This window comes from Osmia bicornis, chromosome 10, assembly GCF_907164935.1.
Source record: "Osmia bicornis bicornis chromosome 10, iOsmBic2.1, whole genome shotgun sequence".
Classification (NCBI taxonomy): Eukaryota; Metazoa; Arthropoda; class Insecta; order Hymenoptera; family Megachilidae; genus Osmia; species Osmia bicornis.
This window is the reverse complement of record NC_060225.1, coordinates 8,756,596-8,781,675: the sequence shown is the minus strand read 5'-3', so window position 1 is coordinate 8,781,675 and position 25,080 is coordinate 8,756,596. Positions and strand designations below refer to the sequence as shown.

Below are 25,080 nucleotides of genomic sequence, written 5' to 3'. Positions count from 1 at the left end.
ATTTGATAATCAAAATGATTCTATCATTTTGTAATGTCATTTCTATTATTTAACTTGAAAATATTTGTTTCTGAGTAACCTCTTCAAATGGAGGGTACCTTGCGAAATGTACGTGAAGAGATAGAGATTGGGTAATATTTAATTAATATCAGGAGGTATTTATTTTTACAATATTGTTGAAAATTATAAATATATAAAAAAAATTAAACACACATACTACATGAAGAGAACGATTGTAATTAAATAAAACTGGTAGAGCATTGTATGAGTACAATTTTATAGATCTGTATTGAACCTACATAAATAATTGCATATAAAAATAGAATAAACATGATCAAAATATACATTGATAAGTACATTCAATTATATATTTTAACATTGCAAGCTATGTAAAAAATGCATTTGTAATTATTTAAAAACATAAGTGTTTTTACACATAATTGTTTGCTAGAACAATTAATATTTACAAATTTAAAAGAAGACTTCTGCCGTCATGTTTTAAAAAGTATATAAAGTATATATAAACAAATTGATAATATCAAATTTCATGAGCTGAGTATTACACAAAGTATTATACCACTTATTATACCTCTTATGTGTTACTGAATAAATTATGAAATCACTGCTGTAATACTGCAAAAAGGTTTTTGATTCCATATTATTATCAATGATTAATATGTTTAATCAATTTACCACCCGCGGTCTCTTAGAATGGGTTTCTATCAGCGTAGACGAATGATTTGGTGTGCCTATTTCGTTTATGTTATCTACATCTGTTGGACCACTGCGTTTCCTTGCTTTTGGAGATAATTGTTTTAAACATTCCATATCATTAAATACAACTTGTGCACCTCCTCCGCTAGTGGGTAATATGTCCGCCTAAAATAACAATAGTACACTTATAACATCATATAACTATACCAACAGTTAATCCATTTACAATAAAATTACCTTATACAGTTTTGTCTCAAGTTCACCATCTGTGTCGTGTTCTTGTGCAACGAGACAATATCTAGATACACCATCTGTAATTTCTTTTGGATCTGTAAGACGTGTGACGCTACGTCTTCTACGCATTAGTGGTTGAAGAACTGTTCCCAAAGGAACCAATGCACCTGGTCTATGATCAATCCATCTATCAGCGCTTTGTGATCGCCTATGTCTTGCACTTGAAACAGCTACTCTATCCTATATAGAAAATGTATTTAAATCATATTCCTAAATTAATTATTTAACAATAAATAGAACTGACCCTTCGCGATCGGTAATCCGATGCTTTCGGAGTTGCTTCTGTACAACTAGGAGTAGCTGTAGTGCGTTCCTTAGGAGCAGATGGAATAGGATTCATTTCATCATCAACTAAAATTTGTTTTACCAATCTCAGTTTATCATCTTTTTCCTTCATTTGGTTCTAAAATAGTTAAAAATTATATGCTTTCAATTAATAAATACTTATAAATATACTTCATCTTATTACCTGTAAGTGTTCACGTTGTTGACGTAATTTTATTTCTAATTCTCTGTTCATTTTATCGGTTTCTGCTTGTATTTTAGTATTATATTTCTGTTTCACTCTCTGTTTGTCTATTAAACGTTGATTCAACGCCATATCTCGATCTTTCAACTCTTGTTGCAAGCTACGAATTGTATCATTTGCATGATTTAATTTACGAAGTAAACTATCTATTTGTTCTTCAGTTTTACATAAATGGCCTTCCAATGCAGAAACCTAAGATAAAAATGGATTATTTCTATTTTATTTTGCAATTTTTTAAGCCATTTATACCTTTTTTCTTTGTTGTGAATTAGCTGCTTTTAAAGATGCATTCTCAACTTTTAAATTCAAATGTTCATGTTCCACTGTCATTAACATTTTTCTAAGCTCATTTTCTGTAAATTGAGTTATCAAAATATTAAATGCCGATTAAATTTGTGTCAAGGAATATATTTTATTCTTACGTTTTTGTTGTAAATTAGAGCGTAGAGCATTTCGTTTGTTAATGCGCTGCTCCAAAAAGTGCATTAAATTAGTGATTATCTCTTCATTGCGTGGAGAGCTAATTTCCAACTCGGGGAATGGCCCACCCAAACTGAATCAGAATAAAATTATGTTAAATAAAAGTATCAGGAAAAAAAAAGAATAGTTGAGAAATACCTACCTGTATACTAAACCGACATCAACTTCCAAATCTGCAGCTTCGGGACGACCTTCTCTTTCCAATTTACTGCGTGCCTCCTTAAATATCTATAAACAAATAATTTTTTTTTTTAATAACCCTGTTGTCAAATTATAGCAACTGCATTTTTTAAACATTTTTTTACCTTGTTTGCTTGTCTTCTTCCAGGTGTAAAACCAAGATCTATTTTTGTAATTGTTGGTCTAGCTACTTGTACTTCCTGAGTCATTTCCGCAAATTTCATAACTTGCTGCAAATATATTAAGATAAGGATCAATCTGTTTCATTTGTTACGTTCACATTTTTTATGTGATCACTATTTACATACAATTGTCTCATCATAATCATCCGCTCTCGGATTAACGCAAACGATCATTCTAACTTGTCCTTCTCCATCAAAATAATTTTTAAATAAATGTGTAAGCTTTGAATCCCTATAGGGCACTATTTTATTTGTACCCTGTAATTGATTCTCTCTTAAAATTTCCAAGCACGATCGAAGTGTCATCAAAGAATTATTGATATTTCCTAAACAAAATTAACAAAAATTCCAAATAAAGAAGCATGTTACAAATTAATGATCATATTTAATTACCTGCTTCTCTCAATCGTTGACCCGTGTTTTTTGTACGATTAGTTCTTTCACTACCAGCTAAATCTACTAAAGATAATTGAGTAATACACACTACTCGTTTGTCTTGTATTACCTGTTCGCCCTCGCTATCTAAGGGAGCCTATTAAAAACATAATACTATAATGCTTATGAATATTAATTACACGAAAAATAATAAAATTAAAAACATTACTTGTACAAGACGAATAGTGAAGACACTATGTGATCTACTTGATTCGGCATTAAGTGCAGTATGTGCAACTCTTCGTCTGCGTTGCCCGCGATGGAATACTTCAAATGCTTCTTCTGCGCTTTTTACTTCAACTTCTGTGACAGCATGTACATACATGTTTTTATTTCCATCTTCTCTGACTATTTTACTTTGTAATGTCCTATGAATTCATTTAAAATGTCACTTTTTTTGCAAATAAGTATGTTCAAAGAATAAAATGTAAATTTTGAATAATACTTAGTTCTAATATCTTCGTCCTCCAACAAATCATACACACTGTTGTTGTATATTTCAACATATGTAACAAACACAGCATAAGCATTGTCTTGATCTACTGTTATTGCTTGTGATTCTTCAATTTCACGAAGTATTAGTGGATTACTATCGCTATCACTCTCTGCTTTGCGTCTAATAAAACGATTATATATTCATAACAGAATAAATAAATAAATATAACGTATATTTTTATACTTACTGTTTTCCCAATTTTCCATTTCTCTGCGACATAAGACCTGCATGCATCTCATTTTGCCTATCAAGCATTGCATCAGCCTCACTTTGTATATCAAAACCATTTAATTTATCTGGTTTAAAAATGAACTTCTTTGTCTGATAATTAGCAATACTGTTAAAAATTACATCAAGACATCGAGGCATTACACCAGGATCTTGTGGCTCACCAGTCATTGTGTATGTTTTACCACTTCCAGTTACTCCATAAGTAAACAGAAGACTGTTTCTACCACGAATGACATTTTCAACTAATGGAAGAGCAACCACGTTAAACACTTCCTTCTGTGGTGTATTAGGTGTAAATACCATACTAAATGTTGTTTGAATTTCTTTATTATTAGCACTACGAAAATTTGTTGCTGATTCAGGTGGGATAATAACCACAGTTGTGTCAGATGTAACTTTCATACATGATACATCTGTGGGATGTTGCATTGATCTTAAACGACAATAAACTTGAACTGGGTCTTTAGATACCATGTTATTACATCTTGGACGATTAATTGGCTTACGAGCCGACCCTGGTGGCTTTGTACGTCTGAAATATTTACAATTAATTATGATACACATTATAATAAATAATAACTACAATCCTCTAAGTACTTCAATGAAGTATAATAATAATTAAGAACTAATAATTTACTGAGCTAGTAAACAATATACAGATCATAAAGACTTACGCAGACTTCATGTTTTTATTGTTATATTTCTTCCTGTATTTGCCTACTGCAAATAACTGCACTTAGCCTCTTATTTTCTGATAGATTTCACAAGCTATAAACCGTCATTCCTATTCACTGTTCAAAATTCAAACTTCAAAGTGAACGCTGCAAGCAATGCAGCCAACGCTCGTGTAAAAAAACACCCTGCACATAATGTCTATTCATATGTATACAACATTGTGAATTCACCTTAACAAAAATGTAAATTCACCATAACGTTTATTACTGATAAACAAATTACAATTTACAAGTAGAATGAAAAGATTGCTTGGGAAAATGATACAACATGGCAGTAAACAAACTCATTTCTCAGTAGAGAATTTATTTTTTATTTATACAAAGCAATGAAGTTACTTCTTAACCTTTTTATCCTTGGCAACTTTTGTAACATCATCAGGATTTTCCGCTGCATCCTTTACACGTTTCGCACGAATTCCAACTAATCTAGCGTCAGCCCTAGCTTTGCGAAGAGTTACATATGCGGAGAATTTCCGTTCGTCTTCAGAGATGACGCGAGCCTTGGCTTTAGCTGGTGCTTGATGTCTTATGGGCATGATCTCTCCTCTAACTTGGCTTGCAACTTTCATTTCCTCTTCAGTTGCATCTCCCTTCTTAGGCTAATTTCACAAAACATATTAGTACAATGTTTACCCTCATATTTCAGTTTTTTGTATTATACTTACTTTCTTTTCATTCAGTGGGAAGAGAATTAGTTTTGATTTATATTCCTTCAGTCGTTGAGCATTTGCTTGCAAACATTCAACTGATTTGTTACGTCTTCTTGGATCAATGGCAACCCCTACAGTCCTGGCAAATCTTTTGTTCAAACCACTGGCTTTCAATTCTTCCAATGTGAAACCTTTGCCAGCCCTAACTTTTGTATGATAACGGAATGATGGGCAGTGGACAACCGGTCTCAACAGTTTGACAGGTCTAATAATTTTGAATTGTTGTATATTAGAAACTAAATACATACAATTACGGAATTAATTAAATATATATTACTAACCTTGGTGCAACTGCACGAGCTTTCTTCACACGACTTTGCTTACGACGAAGCTTTCTAGCTGGCTGGTTAAACCAGGTCTTGACGAATCGTTGCCAATCTTTATGGAAATGTCCATTAGGGATCATGTTATTTCTCTTACCCATGGTTGAACTAAAACAAAAGCAATGTATTGAACTTTATGAACCTTATAGACAAATAGGTTAGATTGCGATACTATCATAAATTCCAAACAAATACATTAATACCTTTCAAATAGTAAAACTTATACAACTTTTATAATACTTGACACTCACACAATGATTGTAAATACCTCTTTAACTAGAAAAATTGAATGTAATTCAAGACATATGAGGACTTAACCTCCCAACTAATGTCAACAAAATTTGTATACTTCTTGCGTTATAAAATCAAAAATATATAATCTAATCATAATCGAAAATATTAAAAATAATGTTTCCTTGCTTTTTTATAAACTATTAATTCAGGATGTTAAAGTTTTTATTGGATTTTAAACTAAAAACATCACTTACGAAGTTGTTTACACCGCTCACACCGGAAAAGGAATCGGTCGCCCAAGACGGAAGTTACAGATTATGATGAATTGAAATTTACGTACTTGTACAATAAATTACCCATTTATATATTAAAATTGACTTTTTAACACTGTTAGATATTAAATAATACTTTACTTTTTAAATATTTTTACTATAATAGGATACATTTTCTCTAAACTCTAAAGTAGTTATTCAAGATGGCTATTCACATGAGTTGAAAGGGTTGAAAGTCTGCCTTCCATTTATAAAGTTTTTATGTAAATAATTAAATAACGTAACTTAATAATGAAGTTTACAAAATTGTTTTGTAAACCACTAATCATACATTACAGAAATGATATAATTTTTAGAAATGTTACTGCCCGATATGCTTCAACCGGCATAAACCTATTTGAGGTATAAACTTTATTTTGTAAACAAATGTATTTAACACTGAAAGTTTTAAACTAACATTAAAATTAAATATTGTTTCAGAATGAATTAGTTACAGATTCAATAAAAAAAGATATAGAAAAGTATTGGAGAGATAAAATCAATTTACATGGATTTAATGAAACAGAAAATACAAAAGAAAAATTTTATGTATTATCCATGTTTCCATATCCCTCTGGATTACTTCATATGGGTCATGTAAGAGTCTATACAATAAGTGATGCTGTTGCTCGATTTTATAGAATGAAAGGTATATTATTTAAATTAAAAAATGATGGTTAGATGTTACAAATCCTTATTGTTTTATGTTTAATCTTAGGATATAATGTCCTCCATCCAATGGGATGGGATGCATTTGGATTACCTGCTGAAAATGCTGCAATTGAAAAGCAAATTGATCCTGATGAATGGACAAGAGAGAATATTAAAAAAATGCGAAATCAATTAGATTTGTTAAATTATGCTTTTGATTGGGATAAAGAAATTTGTACATGCGATCCAGAATATTATAAATGGACACAAGACTTGTTTTTAAAGCTCTATGAAAAAGATTTAGTTTATCAAAAAGAAGCATATGTCAATTGGGATCCCATTGATGAAACTGTATTGGCAGAGGAACAAGTTGATGAAAATAATTGTTCATGGAGATCAGGTGCTATAGTAGAAAAAAGATTGTTAAATCAGTGGTTTATTAGAACCACACCATTTGCTAAGTAAGTGTATTGATACATATTTCTAGATATTATAATGATATGTAAGAAAACAGCATACAGTTTTGTATTTTATTAATTTTCTTTTCAATGTATTAGGTCCTTATTTGAGGGTTTAAAAAACCCAACTTTGAAACAGTGGGGAGATGTTAAAAAGATACAAAGGAATTGGATAGGTGAATGTAAAGGAACTAGTTTTGAATTACAATTAGTAACAGATATTCCAAATTATCCAAAAACAATCAATGTTTGGACTGATCTACCAGAATTTATTGAATATGCAAAATTTGTTGCAATTTCCTCAAATAGTTTATTAAATAGAGCAGAATATTGCCATGACGTGAACGAAGAAATTAAAGTAATAGATGCCAAAGTATTAAATCCATTCAATGGAAAAGAATTACCAATATTTGTAACAGATAAAGTCACGTTTCAACCTTTCAGAGATACTTACCTTGGTATACCTAATGCTTCAATGGATGATTATCAGTTTTCTGAAATAGTTGGAATTGAATTCTACAGACATTCAATAAGAAGTTATGAAGAACAACAGTCCAAACGAGCAGAAATATTATCCAAAGCACAAAAATGGAAAATTGGTGGACATTCAGTTAGTGCAAGGTTACAGGATTGGTTGATATCTAGACAAAGGTATTGGGGTACACCAATTCCAATTATTCACTGTTCAAATTGTGGTGCCCAACCGGTACCAAGGGATCAACTTCCTGTAATTTTACCAAAAATGCAATTTTTAAATAAAAAGCCCACATTAAATGAAGCCAAGGACTGGTTAAACACACCTTGTCCTAAATGTGGAGAGCAGGCAATTAGAGAAATGGATACAATGGATACATTTGTAGATAGTTCATGGTATTTTTTGAGGTACATTGATCCCAAAAATACAGAAGACATGTTTTCTGTCGATAAAGCAAAAAAAATGTTCCCTGTTGATCTTTATGTAGGTGGAAAAGAACATGGTACATAATTTAATATCTAAATCTTTTATAGATTTATATACAAATTTTAAAGTAAAAATATCGTCATTTCAGCTGTACTGCATTTGTATTATGCCAGGTTTATAAGTCATTTTTTACATTCAGAAGAGCTCATACCCAGTCAAGAACCATTTAAGCAACTGCTTGTTCAGGGTATAGTAAAGGGTAAGAGTTATCAAGTAAAGAGTACAGGAAAATATTTAAAAGCAGATGAAGTGGAAGAAATAGAGGGCAAGTATGTAGAAAAAAGTACCAAAGAACCAGTAGAAGTTACATGGGAAAAGATGTCTAAATCGAAACACAATGGCGTTGATCCTCTTGAATTGTTAAACAAGTATGGAGTTGATACAACTAGATTGCTAATATTAGCCGATGTTGCACCAACTTCAGATAGACATTGGAGTGAGGACAGTGAGTTAATCAAATTTTATTCATAATAAACTTTTAAATTTTAAATAACATGCAGCACATTTAATAAACTACAGCTATTGATGGGATAATTAATTGGCAAAATCGCTTATGGTTAACGGTAAGAAGTTTTATACGCTATCGGAATAACGTAACTTCAGAAGAACTCCAAACAGTGCCGACTACTCCTAAATTTATCGATGATGATGCGTATATGTTTGATAGCAGAAATTATTTCTTAAAAACTGTAACTTTTAATATAACTGATTCCCAACAATTAAGTGTTGCAATATCAAGAATGCAAGGTCTCACAAACAGGTAAATTTTAATATCTTACATTTATTAATGATTAAAATGATTCAATAAATATCTTTTACTTTTAATATCAGTTTACGAAAAGTATCTGAAGAATGTAAGAACAAAAGTCGTGAATTCGAACGTGCATTAGCAGTTCAACTTATAATGCTTGCGCCAATAGCACCGCATTTCGCTTCAGAATTGTGGGCCACGTTTTGTTCAGCTAAACATCATCTTATAAATGAAAATGAAGTGAAATTGGATAAAGATGTTATGGAACAAGATTGGCCGGAAATAGATATGGAATATAATATGTTACTACGTATCAACGTAAGTCTAATTCTTTGCACGTATTTCATGTATTAAGAATGTTGTTAATTTACATTAATAATGATAAGTTTTATCAATAAAAATATAATATGTAATACTACAAAAATATATCATGATTATAATATTTATATATGTAATTAGGTAAATGGAAAGTTTTACAAAAAATTCAAGATACCTAGATATAAGCTGGATAAGTTGTCGGCCGACGAAGCTTTTGATATAGCAGTAAATGAACCAGCAATCCAAAAGCGTTTACAAAATCGGCAGATTATCGGTACTAAACTTCTTTCAACGGCAGGCTGTGATGCAACAATAAACATTTTAACAAAAAAGTGTGAAGAGTCTGTAGCATCCTAAGGTTATTACAAAATAACTAATAAGTGTAAAAAATAAAACGAATTTCAGGTAAGATAAAGACAAATCGTTTAAGGACTATATTCATCATGAAAGTAATTATGTAAATACACGTCTCTTTTTATCAGAATAAATTAAGTTACTGCAATGTCAGATATGTGAATAATATGAACGTATTTTAAAAGTAACAAAAATAAATTAATAATGAATAATTGTTCGTACCCAATATCATATTCTCCATCATATTCATTATGTGGTATTGTTTCTAAACATTTTATGTAATCATGAGGTAATTTACTTTCTTTTGCACCTGTTAGTATTGTTTCCCTGTAATGAAATTCAATTAAAAAGGTTAAAGAACATGTACTAAACAGCATAGATTAAACACTGAAAGCAATATAATTTACAGGTATAATGGTGAGGGTCTTCTGTGTTTTGGTAATGAACATAAATTTACATGTTCATTTGGATTGTTACATTGTTGGTACACTCTACATTTTAATATATTACCACTTGGTGTATGTACATCAACCATTAAAGGAAAATACAACTTGTCTGCAACACCTTCTTGCTCATCTAATGTAGACATGTTGGACCCATGTAATTCCCATATTGCTCCCCATACAACAGAATTTTCTGTAGGAACAATTGTTGCAGAACATCCACCCCACCTTTTGGAATGTGTTATGAAGTCTAGCCTGAAATTCTAATACAGTTCAGTATTTGCACAAATAATGTTTTATGATAAAAAACATATGCATAATCAAACAATAATGTGCTTAAATAAAAATAAATTAGTACAAAGGAAAACTAAAAATGATAGAAAATTAAGCATTGAATTATAGGCGGTTACAAACGTTATGTTAAGAAACTTCTTTGAGTAGTTAAACTGGTATATGTACTTTTAAAAAACCAATATTTCTTCGTATTGCAGTTGGATTATTAATATGAATTCTTTTTGTTAACATATTACTCCCATATGCAAAATATAAAAACTTATCGCACATTTTTTTTCGTTATTTTGATAATAATACAAAATTTATCGCAGCAATTTATTAATTGGCACAAACCAAAAAGGAGGTTAAGATAGCATTGTTATCAATGTTATATAGATTTTTGTATTGATATAAGATGTAATTAATGCCTTGGGTAAATAAGTACAATTTACGGTTTTGAAAGTACTATAATTCATGGAATTTTTTCATATTTAATGCGCTATATGTGCAATATATTATAGGATATATTGACATTTCAGAGACTTATTTCTACTGTTACTGAAGTGAATTACTACTAACTTATATACTTTATTCAATGTTTTACGTGGAGTACAAATGTAAATAAAATAATGTATTATGTAAAAATATTTATATTTGATTAGCAATTAATGTATAATTAGAGCTAATGTGTTTATTTACAAATAAGTTAAATCATCCAAATTTATAATTTGTATATACTTCACGAAACATGTCACGACAATTTATTTTAACTTTAAGTTTAGCACACAATAAGAAAAAGCCTGACAATTTTCTGTGTAAACTATATATCTCTTCAGGTGGAGGACAAAGTCTATGGTCCAATATTGTTGGAACCAATGCCTGCATTCTGAAATTAATTAAGTAACTTATTATATTTGTATCTTTGCTTTAATTTAACTAAAATTAGAAGTTATAAATTACCGTTTAGTTACATCTTGTCCACCAAAATCATAATATTTATGATTTTTATCAAATACTTGACCTAAAACCATTACTGCATCTATATGAGCCTCTTCCATGATCTGAAATTAATACAATGCAATTTACATATGAATGCTTATCCAATATAACTAATAACTGAAACTTTAATTACTTTAGATTCATATCCTGTAAGAAATCCCATTTCTTTAGATAAGTTTAAAATTTTATCACGATCACCTTCACTCGCAGCATAAATTATTTCAATGTATTTATCCATGAACGATTTGTCATAGTCTCGACATGCACCGAAGTCTAACAATATTAACTAAAAATTACATGAAAGAAATGTAATTATATGTTATATATTGGTGTCAATATTGTTACACTGAAATGTTTGAATACAAACTTGTTTCGTATCAGTATTGTAGAAAAAGTTCGACCAATTCGGATCGGTTTGCATATATCGAAAAACAAATAATTCATTAAGACATAAACGCATAATTAATTTACAAATGTGTTCTCTTGTTTCCATATCCATGTTCGTACATTTATCTACCGGAATACCTTCTATCATCTCAGTTGTAAAAATCTGGTTTGTTGACAATTCATCTACACATAAAACAAAGGAGTCATGTCTATATCTGATCATCAATTTTTGGAATTTATACCTATCGTAGCAGGAACGTAATATTCCGGATAAGGTTCCATAAGTTTTCTATATTTCCTTGTACATTCGGCTTCTCGAATATAATCAACTTCCCATGCAAGTTCTCGCTTTGCTACTTCCACTAAGTTATCTATAAACATACCTTTTGGAAAAATATTCCAAACCTATAAAATTTTGTACAGGTGTAATCATATTCTAGAAATTCTACTAACATAATAAAGAAGATATTTAGCGCATTTAATACCTTCATTATGCCTACTAAATTTTCAACATCACTTTGTATGCCTGTAGCTACACCAGGATACTGGATTTTTATTGCAACATCTTGCCCATTTAATAATGTACCATGGTGTACCTGACCTGTTGTTTTTTATGACATAAAATATGTACTTCACAAATTTGTTTACAATACTAAAACTGATCATTACCAATTGAAGCAGCAGCAAATGGCTTTTCTTCAAATGTAGCTAATTTGCTTCTCCAATTATGCCCAAGTTCACTAGCTAATACTTTTTCAACTTGCCATTTTGGCATGAAATCAGCACTTTGCCTAACTCGTTCAAAAACTTGTTGTAATTCAGGATTAATTATGCTTTCATCTTGTATGCTTAAAATTTGTCCAATTTTTAAAGCTGCACCTATTAGAAACATGCATAGAACATGTGATTATTACTTAATAAAGAACATAATAAATTTGTCAATAATAATTACCTCTTACTTTACACAGAGTTGAAACTATCCTTTCAGCATTTGCTTTGGTAAGAAACATGCTGTCAAATGTTTCTCCAACACTTTGCTTTTTGAATCCTAGTGTTCTGCGTGTATACTCTGCAACTGTTCCAACACCTAAACCAAGTCCTAATGTTCCAAAGCTTACCATTCTTTGAAATCTGGTAGCTGGAACTTTCTGGGCTTTTGCATTAGGTGAAAGCTTCAAAATAATGATTGATTTATTAACACATGTATAGTACATAAATTATGTAAAGAATACAAAAAAGAACTTACAGTCTGTTTTGGTCTAACAGATGGCTTAGCTTTAGGTTTTTCTGGACCTATATTTATATTTTTATCTTCTATTACATCAGAGTGAGTTTCTGATGCATTGTCTTGCTTTATACTTTGTTTTTGTATTTTTTGTTCATGTTCTAATTCTAATTTCCTTAGAATTTCTTTATCTTTTTCTGAAAGTTCAATCTTTGGTATTTCACTCTCCAACTTAGATATTGTTTCAATTTTTTCTTTTACAGTTGTATACTTCTTTACAACAGATTTATCTTGTTTTTCTTGTATGCTGCTTACAGATTCTGATTTAATATTAGCAACATCCATCTCAACTGATATTTCTTTAGGATCTTTAGAAAGATTATAAACATATAGCTTGGATTTGCTAGGTTTTACAGCAGTACTTTCACCAAATGGTGTTCCAAGGATTTCATTAGTTTTTAATCTCATAAATTCAATTATCCCTTTCTCAACAACATTTATCCGTTCTGCTACTTCTTTCAACTGTTCTGTTACTTGACTCTGTACACATATATTAGACAAAAATTATAACCTTGTGTAAGCAGTTAATCAAAATTAATAAATGCCATGAAAATAATTCATATTATATAAAAAACAAATACACACAAGTTTTACTCATCATTTAAAAATCATGATTTCATTTGTTTTTGAAACTTACAGGAACCTTACTTGGTTTTATATTACCCAAATTCTTTGTGTTATCCTTTATACATTTTTCTGCACAAGCTTTTAAGCTTGAAGTCTCTATTATATGTTTAACTGTCTGTTCTTGATGTTTTATAGCAGCACCAGTTACTGCTTTAATTCCTTTCAGCACACCGATGACATCAGATACTCTGTGTTGAGACATTTTCCCCAAGGCAATCCAACTATAAACTGATGACTTAATGAGTGGGATGTAAGGATTTATGCTGAATTTTGAAAATATAACTTAAGTAAACAATACTATTCTCATTTCACACATAACATCCTTTGGTTTTTATATTTTTTAATGACAAGATACTATATTATTAGAAAACTACTTATAAGGACTGTTCTGAACTTGAAAAACTACTTACGTACTCGAATGTTAATAATAGTGCCTATAACGTGTGTTTAAAATAAATGCAGACCTTGAAACATACAAATAAGGTTATAACACGCTATGACATTACTTTTTATGGTTTTTTCCAACATTTTTTAATACTTTTTTGATGCAATTTTCATATAGTAATGGTTCTTTGAATGATATAATATAAGGTAGCTTTGAAATATTATTCAATATAAATTTTGAATTAGTGTGTAGGTGCATACATAAACATATCATGCATTTATATATATATATATATATACATACATACATACATACAGGAAACACATGTTTTCATTTTGTATATGTATATACCCACTTACTCATATGAAATGATACTTAACTAAATTACAATTACAATTACTTTTCAAAATTGTTTATTTTTTGATATTATACGTATGTACGTCATTTATTAGTGACGGTTTATTACTCACTAATTAGGAAATTACAGAAATTCTACAAATGATTACAAACACCTTTACTTAATATATTGTTTTATACATAAGATTTATATTTGAATAAGACTCAATTATTTAATAAATTGTAAGAAGTGCATTTGAAAAATCACCCGCTTTAAAAATCACAGAAACAACAGTTATTGCTGTAATAATCTTTATAAACAAAAACTGGCAAGCTTTTAATCTTACTGTTACTTTTTTAGCGTTTATATTTATATCAATACCTTACAAGCTCTACAGTAATTTTATTTATATACATGGTATATATTTTTCTCGTTGTTTCCTCGTATAATCACAAAAACAAAAAATGTATTACATAACAATTTCTAAATATTGTAGGATAATATTTAGAATAAACTAAAACCATCTCCTATGATTATTTATTATAAGTACATTTTATGTACCCTGAGGTAGCCTCATTGAATTAAAGTAATATTCAAAATTGTTTCAAGTATATAATTAGCAGTGAAGAGTAGTTATAAAAATGTTATTTATTTTAAACATGTATTTAGTATGTGAACTTATACATACTGTTATATGTTACTGTATTACAAGACTCTAATGATTGAAAAACCTATAAAACTGTTTCAAAATTATGTTTTTCTCAGAAACGTCACTTTTACGTTTAATCTTGTAACAGCACTAATATAGTTTTTCACATCCCTAAATTTACATACCGAAGGAGACCACCTCGTAAGATTTAACTTCACGTTTTAAAAATAGCTTCAACAAGAGGAAAAAATTAATTTTACAACAAAATCGAGCGGAATAAATTAATACTCGTAAAAATTAAATAACATTTGGTTGATCGGGAATAAGAGAAGCAAAAAATGTACTGAAAAATGTCCAAGTGAAAGCAAGTGCACCAGGTCTCTCTTCTTCGTGTTCTTCATTTGCATTTGTTCTTGCTTCTGCTTCTACTGTTGGTATTTGCCCAACGTTTTGTTGTTGAGGTACAGGTTGAGGACCCACTGCTTGATTTTGCAACACCTGATTATTGTTATCCATTCTGTCTACTCTACCATTGTTATTTTCAGGTAAGAGAAGAGGTTGTACTCTGAAGAAACCACCTTGGTATCTGTGAAGTATACATTTTTTAAATATATGCTTGCACTGTATTTGTGCAATATTTATAAATGTATGAACTTACAGATACATTACAAAGCCAAGAAATGTAACGATAAGAAATCTTAGCGGCGAAGAATAAAAATATACTATACTGAAGAGAAAAATAATTCTTGACAACATATAAAAAAAGTCTAGCCAATCTCTAATAAATGCACCATCCTCTCCGGCATCATTATTTCCAGCATTAATATCAGCTTCTTGGGCAGCTGGTTGCTGCTGTTCATCACCTACATTATTAGTATTATTTGTATTATTTGCATAAGAAGTTTGAACACTGTCATTTGTATTGATATTCATTTGCTGAACATAGGGAATGCTAGTTTGCAATTGTATTCCTTGTGCTGCCATGCTGTAATAAAATATTATTTTTTTCATAAAATTAGAAGTATTTCAAATTTTGTTCAAGTTAGAGAATGCACCTACAATTGCATATATTGAGTAAAATAATGAGTATATGCCTGTTGCATCCAAGCCACTTGCTGGTTATTCCTTGGATCAAAGTATTGTTGTGCAGAATACAATTGTGTAGGTGCATGTTGCATGGCAACATTGTTCATATTTGGACTCTGATTTTCTATATTATTTGTATTATTTAATCTCATATGTTCTATGGTACTTCTTGCAGTAGGAATTGTACTTGTACTTTCTGTAACTTGTTCCATTTTATTAGTAGATGCTTTTTGTGAAGCACAAACTAAATGAACTATGTAAGTTTGATCTTCTTGTCCATCGCACTGCCTTAGAACATCTTTCAAATGTACAGAATCATTTAATAATTGTCCTGAATATATTAGTTTTTGACTTGCTCGTTCCTGAAACATATAAGGTAACTATTAATGCAACATATTTTCTTTAATTTGTTGTTGCTAGATTATAATTGTAAATGTTACAAACAGCACAGTATGACAAAGTTAATAACAAAAGAATTTTGTTCATCATTTTGGTGCTAATAATTAAGTTCCATTTACAAAAAAATAAATGATATTTGCAAATAACAACATATTACATTTTTAAAAGTAATCAAAGTGAGAGAAATTTGCTGTTTATTTTGTTTCTTTTTTAATTTGTTATACTAATAGTATATTGCTTTCACCAAGAATCAACAGAGTACAGCTTTCACATAATTTCACATGATTATGTTTACAATAAAAACAAGAAAACTCACTGGTTTACTAGGATAAACTTCAGATAAATGTTCTTTTAATCGTCCAACAGTCCATCCAATATCACAGTTTACAATCTGATCTTTAATTTGTTGATTTGGTGCTTTTATCATTAATTTCACGGCAGTTCCTTCCATTATCATAATATTTTTACTTTATACGTTTCGTTTGATCAGCTGTTTCTACTGTCAATTACTTAGATTAGGATTAATTAGCAATGCCACCGAGGCAAGTTGATATTTTCACGTTCCCAAGATTTATACGATCCTCTTATCAAATTAATTCTGTCGTTTTTTGCACAAACCCTCTCGTATTATTTATTTGCATACCAATTACACACATTTATCGTTCGCACAGCAGGACTATGTAACATGAACGTGTATTTAATCTCTTATGTATTTTTGTGCCACTAAATGAAATCACGTATTTGGCGACTTTTCATTGGTTGTAGATTACAATTTATTTATGCTTTAATAAAACCTGATTTTCATAAAGACTTTTTAGCTTCCTCCTGCTTTATGCCGGTATCGCAACGCATAACAAACATGGCGATTCATAGAAACTGTGTCATAATTGCGATATGGCGGGAAACTATACAGGTGGCACCAGTGGGCATTTGTTGTTTATGTGACGCTCCTTCAAATATTCCGTTTGATTTTGAATGGAATCTACTTAATTGTGATATAATCAAAAATGTAAGCATTCTCTCATTTGTTTCATTATTTTATTTCTTAATTAGAGAATTCTTTTGTTTGGGTTTCAATTTAAAAGTTAAATGTAATGAGTATTGAATACCAAAAAGTACACATATATGATTTATACTTACTGGGCATGTAACCTTGTAATATATTATTAATATTCAATAGTATTGTGTATATAGAATTACCTTTTTATGCAAGTAATGCATGTAAAACATTTCTGATTACAATAATTGGTTACAGTTTAAGTATCCTTCTTTTTCTAGGTCTCCCTCCAGATCTAAGAAAAGCGGTTCAAGACGCTCTTCTGTAAGTACATGAAAATGTTTGAAGTATCTAGAATATTATTATCATTATTTCTTATAATGTTTATAGATTCTTAAGCTTCCTAAACACCGCCAAGATCTACAAAATTTAAATGATAACAATTCATCGAATGACAATAGTCCTGCTAATACATTAAAATTTAAAAGACGAGTTAGCTTTGCAGAAAAGAAGCATGTCAAGTGAGTTATTTGTTTATTTATGTATATTGTTTTTATGATTCTGGTAATATGATTGAATAGTTAATACATAGCATGATATTCCTTGTACAGAGAATTTTGTAATTCCGTGGAGCAAGGAACAGTATGGGATAGTACATATGAAGAACATGATTTGAGTAACTTTAAAGTGCCAGATACTTCTAATCAAGAAGAACATATTGTTCATAAAGAAAACATTGTTTATTTTAATCAAGAAAATAATATACAATTTGTATCTAATGTAAAAGATAATGGTACAGAGAGTAGGGATATGTTGTTAAGTCAGCCTGAAATTTCAGTACATTATAATAACTTAAATGCTACATCTATTCAGGATATTCATATGGAATTTACTGAAGTTGTTTCTCACTCTGTATATCGCGATGTAAATTATATTCAAAACAATAAGTTAGTGGAAACACTTCAGAATTCATCAATGGAATTGACACAACCAATTTATTCTTCTATAAATACGTTACAAAATTTTCAACAGAAGCATGATATTCAAAGGCTTAATTCTCAGTCCAAATTAAATAACTTAAATGTAACAGCAGTAGATTCAAATGCATCAATGGAATTAACTGTAGCAGTATCATCTATCATTAAACCTGTTGATAATGCTAATAAAGAAAATTTACCAATATATTCAGAAAATAACAGAACCAGAAGGTTTGATAATGTTTCAATGGAAATAACTACACCAGTACCCTCAGTGCCAGTAGTACTACATAGACTGCAGGAACCACTTGATAATATTCCAATGGAAATAACTGCACCAGTATCATCTATCATTAAACCTGTTGATAATGCTAATAAAGAAAATTTACCAATATATTCAGAAAATAACAGAACCAGAAGGTTTGATAATGTTTCAATGGAAATAACTACACCAGTACCCTCAGTGCCAGTAGTACTGCACAGACTGCAGGAACCACTTGATAATATTCCAATGGAAATAACTGCACCAGTATCATCTATCATTAAACCTGTTGATAATGCTAATAAAGAAAATTTACCAATATATTCTGAAAATAACAGAACTAGAAGGTTTGATAATGTTTCAATGGAAATAACTACACCAGTACCCTCAGTGCCAGTAGTACTGCACAGACTGCAGGAACCACTTGATAATATTCCAATGGAAATAACTGCACCAGTATCATCTATCATTAAACCTGTTGATAATGCTAATACAGAAAATTTATCAATATATTCTGAAAATAACAGAACCAGAAGGTATGATAATGTTTCAATGGAAATAACTACACCAGTACCCTCAGTGCCAGTAGTACTACACAGACTGCAGGAACCACTTGATAATATTCCAATGGAAATAACTGCACCAGTACCATCAGTGTCATCAGTACTACATAACTTGCAGCAACCAGTTACTAATAATGAAATAGGAACTTGTGATTCAGTGATACCTGTTGGAAATAAAATTACCATTTTTCATGATAATTCAATGGAAATTACTAGTGGTGTGAAAACACAGGCTAATAGAGATACAAATTGCCAGGTTGACGAAGGCAATAGATCACTAGTAACAGAAGAAGCAGGTTTTAAGTATGATAATGAAAAAACTAAAGTACTAAGCATGTCTATGGAAGTGATTGAAGCTATGAATATGCATTCCATAGCTAAAAGTCAAGAAAGAAAAGAAAGAAATCGCAAAATTACAGATGCTTCTATTGAAAATGATTTGAGAAAAGTAAGGTCTTATTTAGACTGCTGTGAAGCATCAACTAATCCTGATAAAACCAGTATGTATGATAATGAAGTAATGGAGTTTACTGAAGCTATAAAAACTTCATCTAAAAAGATGCACGATAAAACATCACTTACTGCAAATAAAACCAACATTTATGATAATGAAGCAATGGAATTTACTGAAGCTTTAAGAACCTCACCTAAAAATAATTTAACAAATACTGAACATGTACAAAATAGTCAGTGGAGTAATGATGAAGACAATAGTGTAAACTTGGTATCAAATAAGACTACCATTTGTCAGAATAATTCAATGACAATTACAAACATAGTATCACCATCTAGTATGAAAGATGACTTTAAAAATGTAACTGAAGATCATGAATCAAACATAAATAATCCAGAATTGATCAAAACAGTTGAATATCCAAATATGTCTATGGATATTACAGAAGATGCACTGGTATTACAATGTCATCTTCCAAGAGAGAACAGTGTTATAAATTCTGTTTATGTTAAAGAACCAGTATTACTTGAAAATAAAGATAAAGATTTGTTAGATTCGAATGTAGTACCTGGTAATATCTTAAAAGACATTACTGACATAGTAGTTCCATCTCTGTCAGAATCGAATTTAATTATGGACAAAGATGATTCTTTACAATATTTAAAAAGCATTGCTACAAAAACATCTGCTTTAACAGAACATGAAAATTCTGTTAGTAGTCCATCTGACACAGTTTCACTTGAATTAAAGGAACAAGATGCTGATGCTTTGACTTTAAAAGAAAATATCAGGAGGGAAACTTATGTTCTTCATAGCCCTAAATTTCATGATCCTAGTATTGTAATTCCAGAGTTCCAATCACAAAATACTATATCAAATCCAAGAAGAACATACATTATTCAGCCATTAAATATAGATCATTCTTGTAACAAAGAGAATGATGAAACAAGCGATAATGTCAATAATGAGATAAAGAATGATAGTTTTTGTTACACATCAAATGATAAAACAAGCTGTACAAGAAGCAGTCTGAATAACACAGGCAACTTACAAAACAATGATGATGAACATTTAACAGAAGAAGATGTTATGTTTTTCAATAACAATTTAGAGGAATTGCATACCATTACACCACCATCATTTCTTTGTTTGGAAGATTCAGATTCAGATACACTTGGAGATGCTGACGTAGAAGTGAATCTTAATTCCAATAATATTAAAAATTCAGAGGCCAGTGAAGAAAAAAATATCTTAGAAAATAGATGTAATTTAGAAAATATAAGTGATATTCATGAAGAAACTTTAAAGACGGATGAAGTAGTTGGTGTACAAATTGGACAAATAAATAAAGATTGTTCAGAAGTACATTTAAGCCCACGTTCAGAATCTCATGAGTCGGTTGAACAAAAAGATATGTCGATCGAATTAGATCCTTTCTCTTCACTAATGAACAAACTGAAAGTTTGTGCTGAAAGGTACTTAGAACCAAAGTATTTTATCAATATTTTAATGTTTCCATCTTTTGCATTAAATAATATTAATTATGTACTTTCTAGTGACGAAATTATTTGGGAAGTCTACCATGAAAGTATTGAAAGGAACCTGTTTGTAATTGGTTTTGTATCTTCTTCATTGTTAGTAGTAATTTATTTAAAGGATAACTTTGATGCTTTAGGTGATGAGCTTATTAAAGAAATCAAAATATATTCTCGCCTGGCAGGTGAGTATAAGAAAAAGAATCAATGCAAAAATACCAGTTAATATTATTTTATTTAAAAGTCCTTTTTCGTTAGACGATGCTGACGCATTAATAAGCTTGGTTCATCGAATAATCATGGAAAAATTAGACGCTCAAGTATTGGCGGATTTATGCAAAAATTGCGGGGATATTTTTTTAATACTAGATAACATTTCAAAAGAAGTAAAACTAGCTATGGATTTTATGTTCGATGTGGAACGTATAAGAGACATAAATTTGATGGAAATAACTCGTGACAGGTAATGAATTATTAAAATACTGTTATTGATTTTTATATTGAATACCCATCATACGTTTTTTTCTCTTTATTGTAGCGTATCTTTCATAGCATTTGCCAAAAGGAAAGACATTATATTGAGGGTCACAGTAGACATTAAACCATTTCACAAAATTGAATCTAAAGATATTTCTGTACATTGTAGATTAGGGTCTGTAAGGTCAGTTCTAGATTTCTGTTCGATCAACCTTGTTAAAGATTCTTTCATTGTAACTTTTTATTGTGTTACAGAGAGGAGGATGTTAAACTGTTAATAACGAATATAAAACGAGACCATAAATTTTTAAGGAGATACATAAGTGACGTGAAAGATTACATATACTTGATGGAAGAATCTGTTAATATAATTAAAAGATGATATTGTATTGTTATATCATCTTTTATAAAAACACCGTTCTCAATGTACTCTACTAAAATAACAATTTTATTACCTTTTATTAATTTTATACACTATAGTGCAATGTAAAAATAAAAATATTTTTTTAATCATTCAACAGGTGTGTTACCGCCTATGGAAATACTTTAAATAGAAAAATGAGAATTGCACTATAAAATGATTCATAGATACTGAGTACCTGAGTGAAGTTTTTTGTTTTCTTACAGACTAAACATAAGAATCGTGGGCGGTGCATGAGTGTTCCCTTTCTTTTTTAAACATCCGCACCGTAAAGGTGCGCAAATGTAAAGTTACGAGTAAAGGTCGATCAACTAGTTCTCCGATACAGCCGGTTCAGTCGATGCAGCTTTTTGTGCAAGCATTTGTAGTCTGTCTCGATAGTATCGTGTGAACAACCGGCTTTCTCAGAATCGTATGACTTTCCGTCTTGTTCTCCAGCGTGGTCATTGTTGGTAATTACACGAACAATATTACTTGGTTTTAAAACACTGAAACAATTTAACACTACACGCATTCCTTTCTTTAACATTCTATAGATTAATTTTACAATTAAAAATTGTACACAAATTGGATTTATTAAGAATTCAAATCGCTTGAATTCCAAACCGAGGGACAAGATAAGGATGACACAATTACTGGTAGTTTATGAAAACATCATTGATACAGACATCGATGTAAGTTACAAAAATTACACAGGATTTTGTATACAATGAACTCTTCGATCAAGTTGTTGCCGGAACCAGGAGATTCGCCTCTGTTTGACCTTTCTCATTGGATAAAAATCATTTTTAATATGGCAGTGAAAGATACTTCTTATGTATGTATCAAAGATTTTAGCAAGAGCAGTGCAACGTTAAAACATAGTCATGGAGAACGTCGAGCAATGCGGAGGACTGGAATTCACGAAACTTCCGGTAGTTGTACAGAGAAATTGCTGGAGCATGGAGGACAAAAAAGCATTCGCTGGGCATGTGATACTGTTTAAGATGACGAAATATTATCGCAATGATTTTGTTGCAACATGTACCACAGAAGAGAACAACCGACGTGTTTAAAAGTCTAATAACTTTTAATAAACGTTTACAAGGTGCTTCTTTTATTCATAGTAAAGTACTAGAGGGAAATTGAATGCTATTCAGTCCTACTTTTCACTCGATAACATTATATATACACAAGGTTCGTTAAAGAAGTCAAACTTTCTTTCAATGTAGCTACGCCAGCCGCATTTGCGTGGGCGTAAAGGCCCGGTTTTACGTGATTTCGTAACGACGGCAGACCGATTTCCAGTATCAAAAACCATTTCATGAAGATCCCGAAGACCTTCGAGCCTTGCTCCCTCTCTCTTCGTCCTCTCTCCGACTTCTAGAACGCCCTTGTGTACACAGATGAAGTCTGGTCACATGCGAAGATCGCTTGTGAAATTGCTGCTGGTTATGCTAAACAACGAAGAATGGGAAACGAACTGTACCTTGACAATGGACGATAAATACTATACTCTCGGGTGTTAGTATCTGGTAAGACGGTATCGTGTAATCAAAGCTGTTTTTATTCATCAACATTTTGAAGAGCGAAACGTAGCATAGATTAATACTAAACATTTTCAGACGGCCTGATCTTAAGTACCTTTAATCCCAATGGAAGAAACAATCTAAATGGCCATCATTATCATGGATCCCTTTAACTGTTCCTGGATCTATTCACATTCCTGCTTTCTTCCATAATGAGTATGAGTTTCATTGAAGACTCGAGTGATCAATGATCAACAAGCGCGCTGAATTCGAAAAAGCCGCGGCTACGAGTAATCCCTGCGGTCTTTGGACCAGGTTGAAATATCCTAGAGCGCGGATAAGAGGGACAGGGTTGACGGAGAACGTCGACGAATCAGGCGGGCAACCTGTAACGGTCGACGTCGATCCGACGATACCTGCTCAGGACTATGAGAACGGATAGCAGCGGGAGCAAGAGCGGCAGCGAGGCAAGTGGGCGTAAAAGCTGGGAGAGAGAACGTCGTCCCGTGTTCCATACATGGCTATGCTATGTGGAAACCGAGAGACACAGAGAGACGGACGCACCGGTGGAGTCCCCACCGTGTGGACACGGCGGAGGCGACGTTTTCTCGGCACGAATGCCCACCGCATGCTTCGTGCACAGTATGTGCTAGCACCACGTCGTCGTACGATCGTTCTTCTTTCCGTTTATTCGACGACAATACCCCGACTTGATCGCGATATATCTTCGTACGGGTGACGAGGGAGTAAACGGAACCGACTGCTTCGGAAGATGTACCCGCGAACGCGTCACTGGCGTGGGTGTTACCGTTACATTGATCTAGTCTGAATTACATACGTACGATTTCGAAGTTGAAGAGTCCGCGCCTATGGCCAAGTGACAGCTCTCTCAGTTTGGCGAGCGTGCGATTGGTCCGCTTTGAGTTTATCCTCTTCGTCGTACACTTGTGTCTGTATGTGTATGTGGTGCCTGTGCGAGACCAGGCAACGTGGGTTGGATGCGTGAGTGCTCGTGTTGCGCCTGCGTGAGTGCTACGAGGTACCAGCCGCGTGTGCGTTCGCCACGCGTGAAGAGAAGCCGCAGGGGCCGCAAAACCCGGACTACAGGGACACACACACCGCCGTAGGTATGTGTTGTGCACGAGTACCAAATATCCTAACATTTAGGATCTATGTTTTTATCAAGGTATACCTCACTTTGCTTAACGCTGAATTAATCTTAATCATTGCTATTCTATGTTTGTTTATTAACAAGTTTACTTTACATGTATACATTGTTATAGGTGACTTAGGATTGATCGAGTATCTTGTTTAAAAAATAAATAGAACACGAATAGTGTTGTAATGTTTCATGTGGGTTGATTCGTTTCAATTAATGAGCATGTTTCTTCACTTTCATCTTATATACATGTTTATCAATGGATTCACCGTAAGTGTTAATCATTCATAAGATAGACTCTGCTCTGAATGGTCAATTTATTACTGAGATTCATAACTATCAAAAAATTGGATTATTTTTTAATATACAATCTTTCAGGATTTAATGGCAACTGCAAGGTAGTCTGGCCGCGTATAGAGGTTCTTTTTTCTCCTCTGATGATATTCCTCGCTATATCTGTCTCCTGTTTTTCGATGATCGTTTTTAGCGTCCCACGAAGACGACGAAAACC

General features: G+C 31.5%; 7 protein-coding genes across 14 annotated transcripts; 2 read left to right on the top strand and 5 right to left on the bottom strand.

The window, feature by feature from the left end:
* Position 1: 1 nt before the first annotated feature.
* Positions 2 to 4,340, bottom strand: LOC114876272 (kinesin-like protein KIF23). The gene is made up of 14 exons (XM_029187546.2): positions 4,216 to 4,340; positions 3,498 to 4,073; positions 3,260 to 3,430; positions 2,984 to 3,182; positions 2,773 to 2,911; positions 2,506 to 2,705; positions 2,323 to 2,427; positions 2,160 to 2,245; positions 1,960 to 2,090; positions 1,787 to 1,890; positions 1,478 to 1,729; positions 1,253 to 1,411; positions 952 to 1,188; positions 2 to 879 (listed from the first exon to the last, which is right to left on the bottom strand). The coding sequence occupies exons 1-14, from the start codon at positions 4,224 to 4,226 to the stop codon at positions 685 to 687; spliced, it is 2,565 nt and encodes an 854-aa protein (XP_029043379.1). The 5' UTR covers positions 4,227 to 4,340; the 3' UTR covers positions 2 to 684.
* A 210-nt stretch (positions 4,341 to 4,550) lies between these two features.
* LOC114876241 (60S ribosomal protein L13) lies at positions 4,551 to 5,895 on the bottom strand. Of its 2 annotated transcripts, none has more exons than XM_029187480.2 (4): positions 5,797 to 5,895; positions 5,267 to 5,416; positions 4,941 to 5,190; positions 4,551 to 4,874 (listed from the first exon to the last, which is right to left on the bottom strand). In XM_029187480.2, exons 2-4 carry the CDS (start codon positions 5,407 to 5,409, stop codon positions 4,608 to 4,610), a joined length of 660 nt encoding a protein of 219 aa, XP_029043313.1. In that variant the 5' UTR covers positions 5,410 to 5,416; positions 5,797 to 5,895; the 3' UTR covers positions 4,551 to 4,607. The 2 variants fall into 2 exon arrangements, with proteins under 2 accessions (XP_029043313.1, XP_029043314.1); XM_029187481.2 differs by lacking the exon at positions 5,797 to 5,895 and adding an exon at positions 5,512 to 5,530.
* A 115-nt stretch (positions 5,896 to 6,010) lies between these two features.
* LOC114876238 (probable leucine--tRNA ligase, mitochondrial) lies at positions 6,011 to 9,910 on the top strand. Of its 2 annotated transcripts, XM_029187472.2 has the most exons (9): positions 6,011 to 6,216; positions 6,295 to 6,502; positions 6,572 to 6,965; positions 7,062 to 7,939; positions 8,012 to 8,368; positions 8,443 to 8,683; positions 8,755 to 8,992; positions 9,134 to 9,397; positions 9,756 to 9,910. In XM_029187472.2, the coding sequence occupies exons 1-8, from the start codon at positions 6,106 to 6,108 to the stop codon at positions 9,347 to 9,349; spliced, it is 2,643 nt and encodes an 880-aa protein (XP_029043305.2). In that variant the 5' UTR covers positions 6,011 to 6,105; the 3' UTR covers positions 9,350 to 9,397; positions 9,756 to 9,910. The 2 variants fall into 2 exon arrangements, with proteins under 2 accessions (XP_029043305.2, XP_029043304.2); XM_029187471.2 differs by lacking the exon at positions 9,756 to 9,910 and having other exon boundaries at positions 9,134 to 9,558.
* Positions 9,003 to 10,591, bottom strand: LOC114876242 (gamma-glutamylcyclotransferase-like). Its single transcript, XM_029187482.2, has 4 exons — positions 10,249 to 10,591; positions 9,754 to 10,052; positions 9,569 to 9,673; positions 9,003 to 9,291 (listed from the first exon to the last, which is right to left on the bottom strand). Exons 1-4 carry the CDS (start codon positions 10,351 to 10,353, stop codon positions 9,270 to 9,272), a joined length of 531 nt encoding a protein of 176 aa, XP_029043315.1. The 5' UTR covers positions 10,354 to 10,591; the 3' UTR covers positions 9,003 to 9,269.
* Positions 10,592 to 10,696: 105 nt separating this feature from the next.
* LOC114876239 (atypical kinase COQ8B, mitochondrial) lies at positions 10,697 to 14,016 on the bottom strand. 5 transcript variants are annotated; one of them, XM_046287325.1, is made up of 11 exons: positions 13,771 to 14,016; positions 13,371 to 13,623; positions 12,695 to 13,213; positions 12,401 to 12,620; positions 12,118 to 12,327; positions 11,934 to 12,049; positions 11,691 to 11,853; positions 11,429 to 11,631; positions 11,195 to 11,347; positions 11,023 to 11,123; positions 10,697 to 10,948 (listed from the first exon to the last, which is right to left on the bottom strand). In XM_046287325.1, the coding sequence occupies exons 2-11, from the start codon at positions 13,560 to 13,562 to the stop codon at positions 10,774 to 10,776; spliced, it is 2,052 nt and encodes a 683-aa protein (XP_046143281.1). In that variant the 5' UTR covers positions 13,563 to 13,623; positions 13,771 to 14,016; the 3' UTR covers positions 10,697 to 10,773. The 5 variants fall into 5 exon arrangements, with proteins under 5 accessions (XP_046143281.1, XP_029043308.1, XP_029043307.1 ...); XM_029187475.2 differs by having other exon boundaries at positions 13,371 to 13,588; XM_029187474.2 differs by having other exon boundaries at positions 13,775 to 14,016.
* A 125-nt stretch (positions 14,017 to 14,141) lies between these two features.
* LOC114876240 (homocysteine-responsive endoplasmic reticulum-resident ubiquitin-like domain member 2 protein) lies at positions 14,142 to 16,976 on the bottom strand. Its single transcript, XM_029187478.2, has 4 exons — positions 16,533 to 16,976; positions 15,791 to 16,179; positions 15,390 to 15,716; positions 14,142 to 15,317 (listed from the first exon to the last, which is right to left on the bottom strand). Exons 1-4 carry the CDS (start codon positions 16,671 to 16,673, stop codon positions 15,029 to 15,031), a joined length of 1,146 nt encoding a protein of 381 aa, XP_029043311.1. The 5' UTR covers positions 16,674 to 16,976; the 3' UTR covers positions 14,142 to 15,028.
* A 159-nt stretch (positions 16,977 to 17,135) lies between these two features.
* LOC114876281 lies at positions 17,136 to 24,953 on the top strand. Of its 2 annotated transcripts, XR_006829776.1 has the most exons (11): positions 17,136 to 17,225; positions 17,495 to 17,537; positions 17,604 to 17,734; positions 17,825 to 20,944; positions 21,026 to 21,189; positions 21,263 to 21,467; positions 21,543 to 21,665; positions 21,737 to 21,907; positions 22,003 to 22,354; positions 22,439 to 23,416; positions 23,507 to 24,953. XR_006829776.1 is itself a non-coding variant. In XM_029187561.2 (8 exons), coding segments are annotated over exons 1-8 (3,915 nt in total). In that variant the 5' UTR covers positions 17,136 to 17,223; the 3' UTR covers positions 21,864 to 21,942. The 2 variants fall into 2 exon arrangements, 1 of the variants encoding a protein (XP_029043394.2); XM_029187561.2 differs by lacking the exons at positions 22,003 to 22,354; positions 22,439 to 23,416; positions 23,507 to 24,953 and having other exon boundaries at positions 21,737 to 21,942.
* Positions 24,954 to 25,080: the final 127 nt, after the last annotated feature.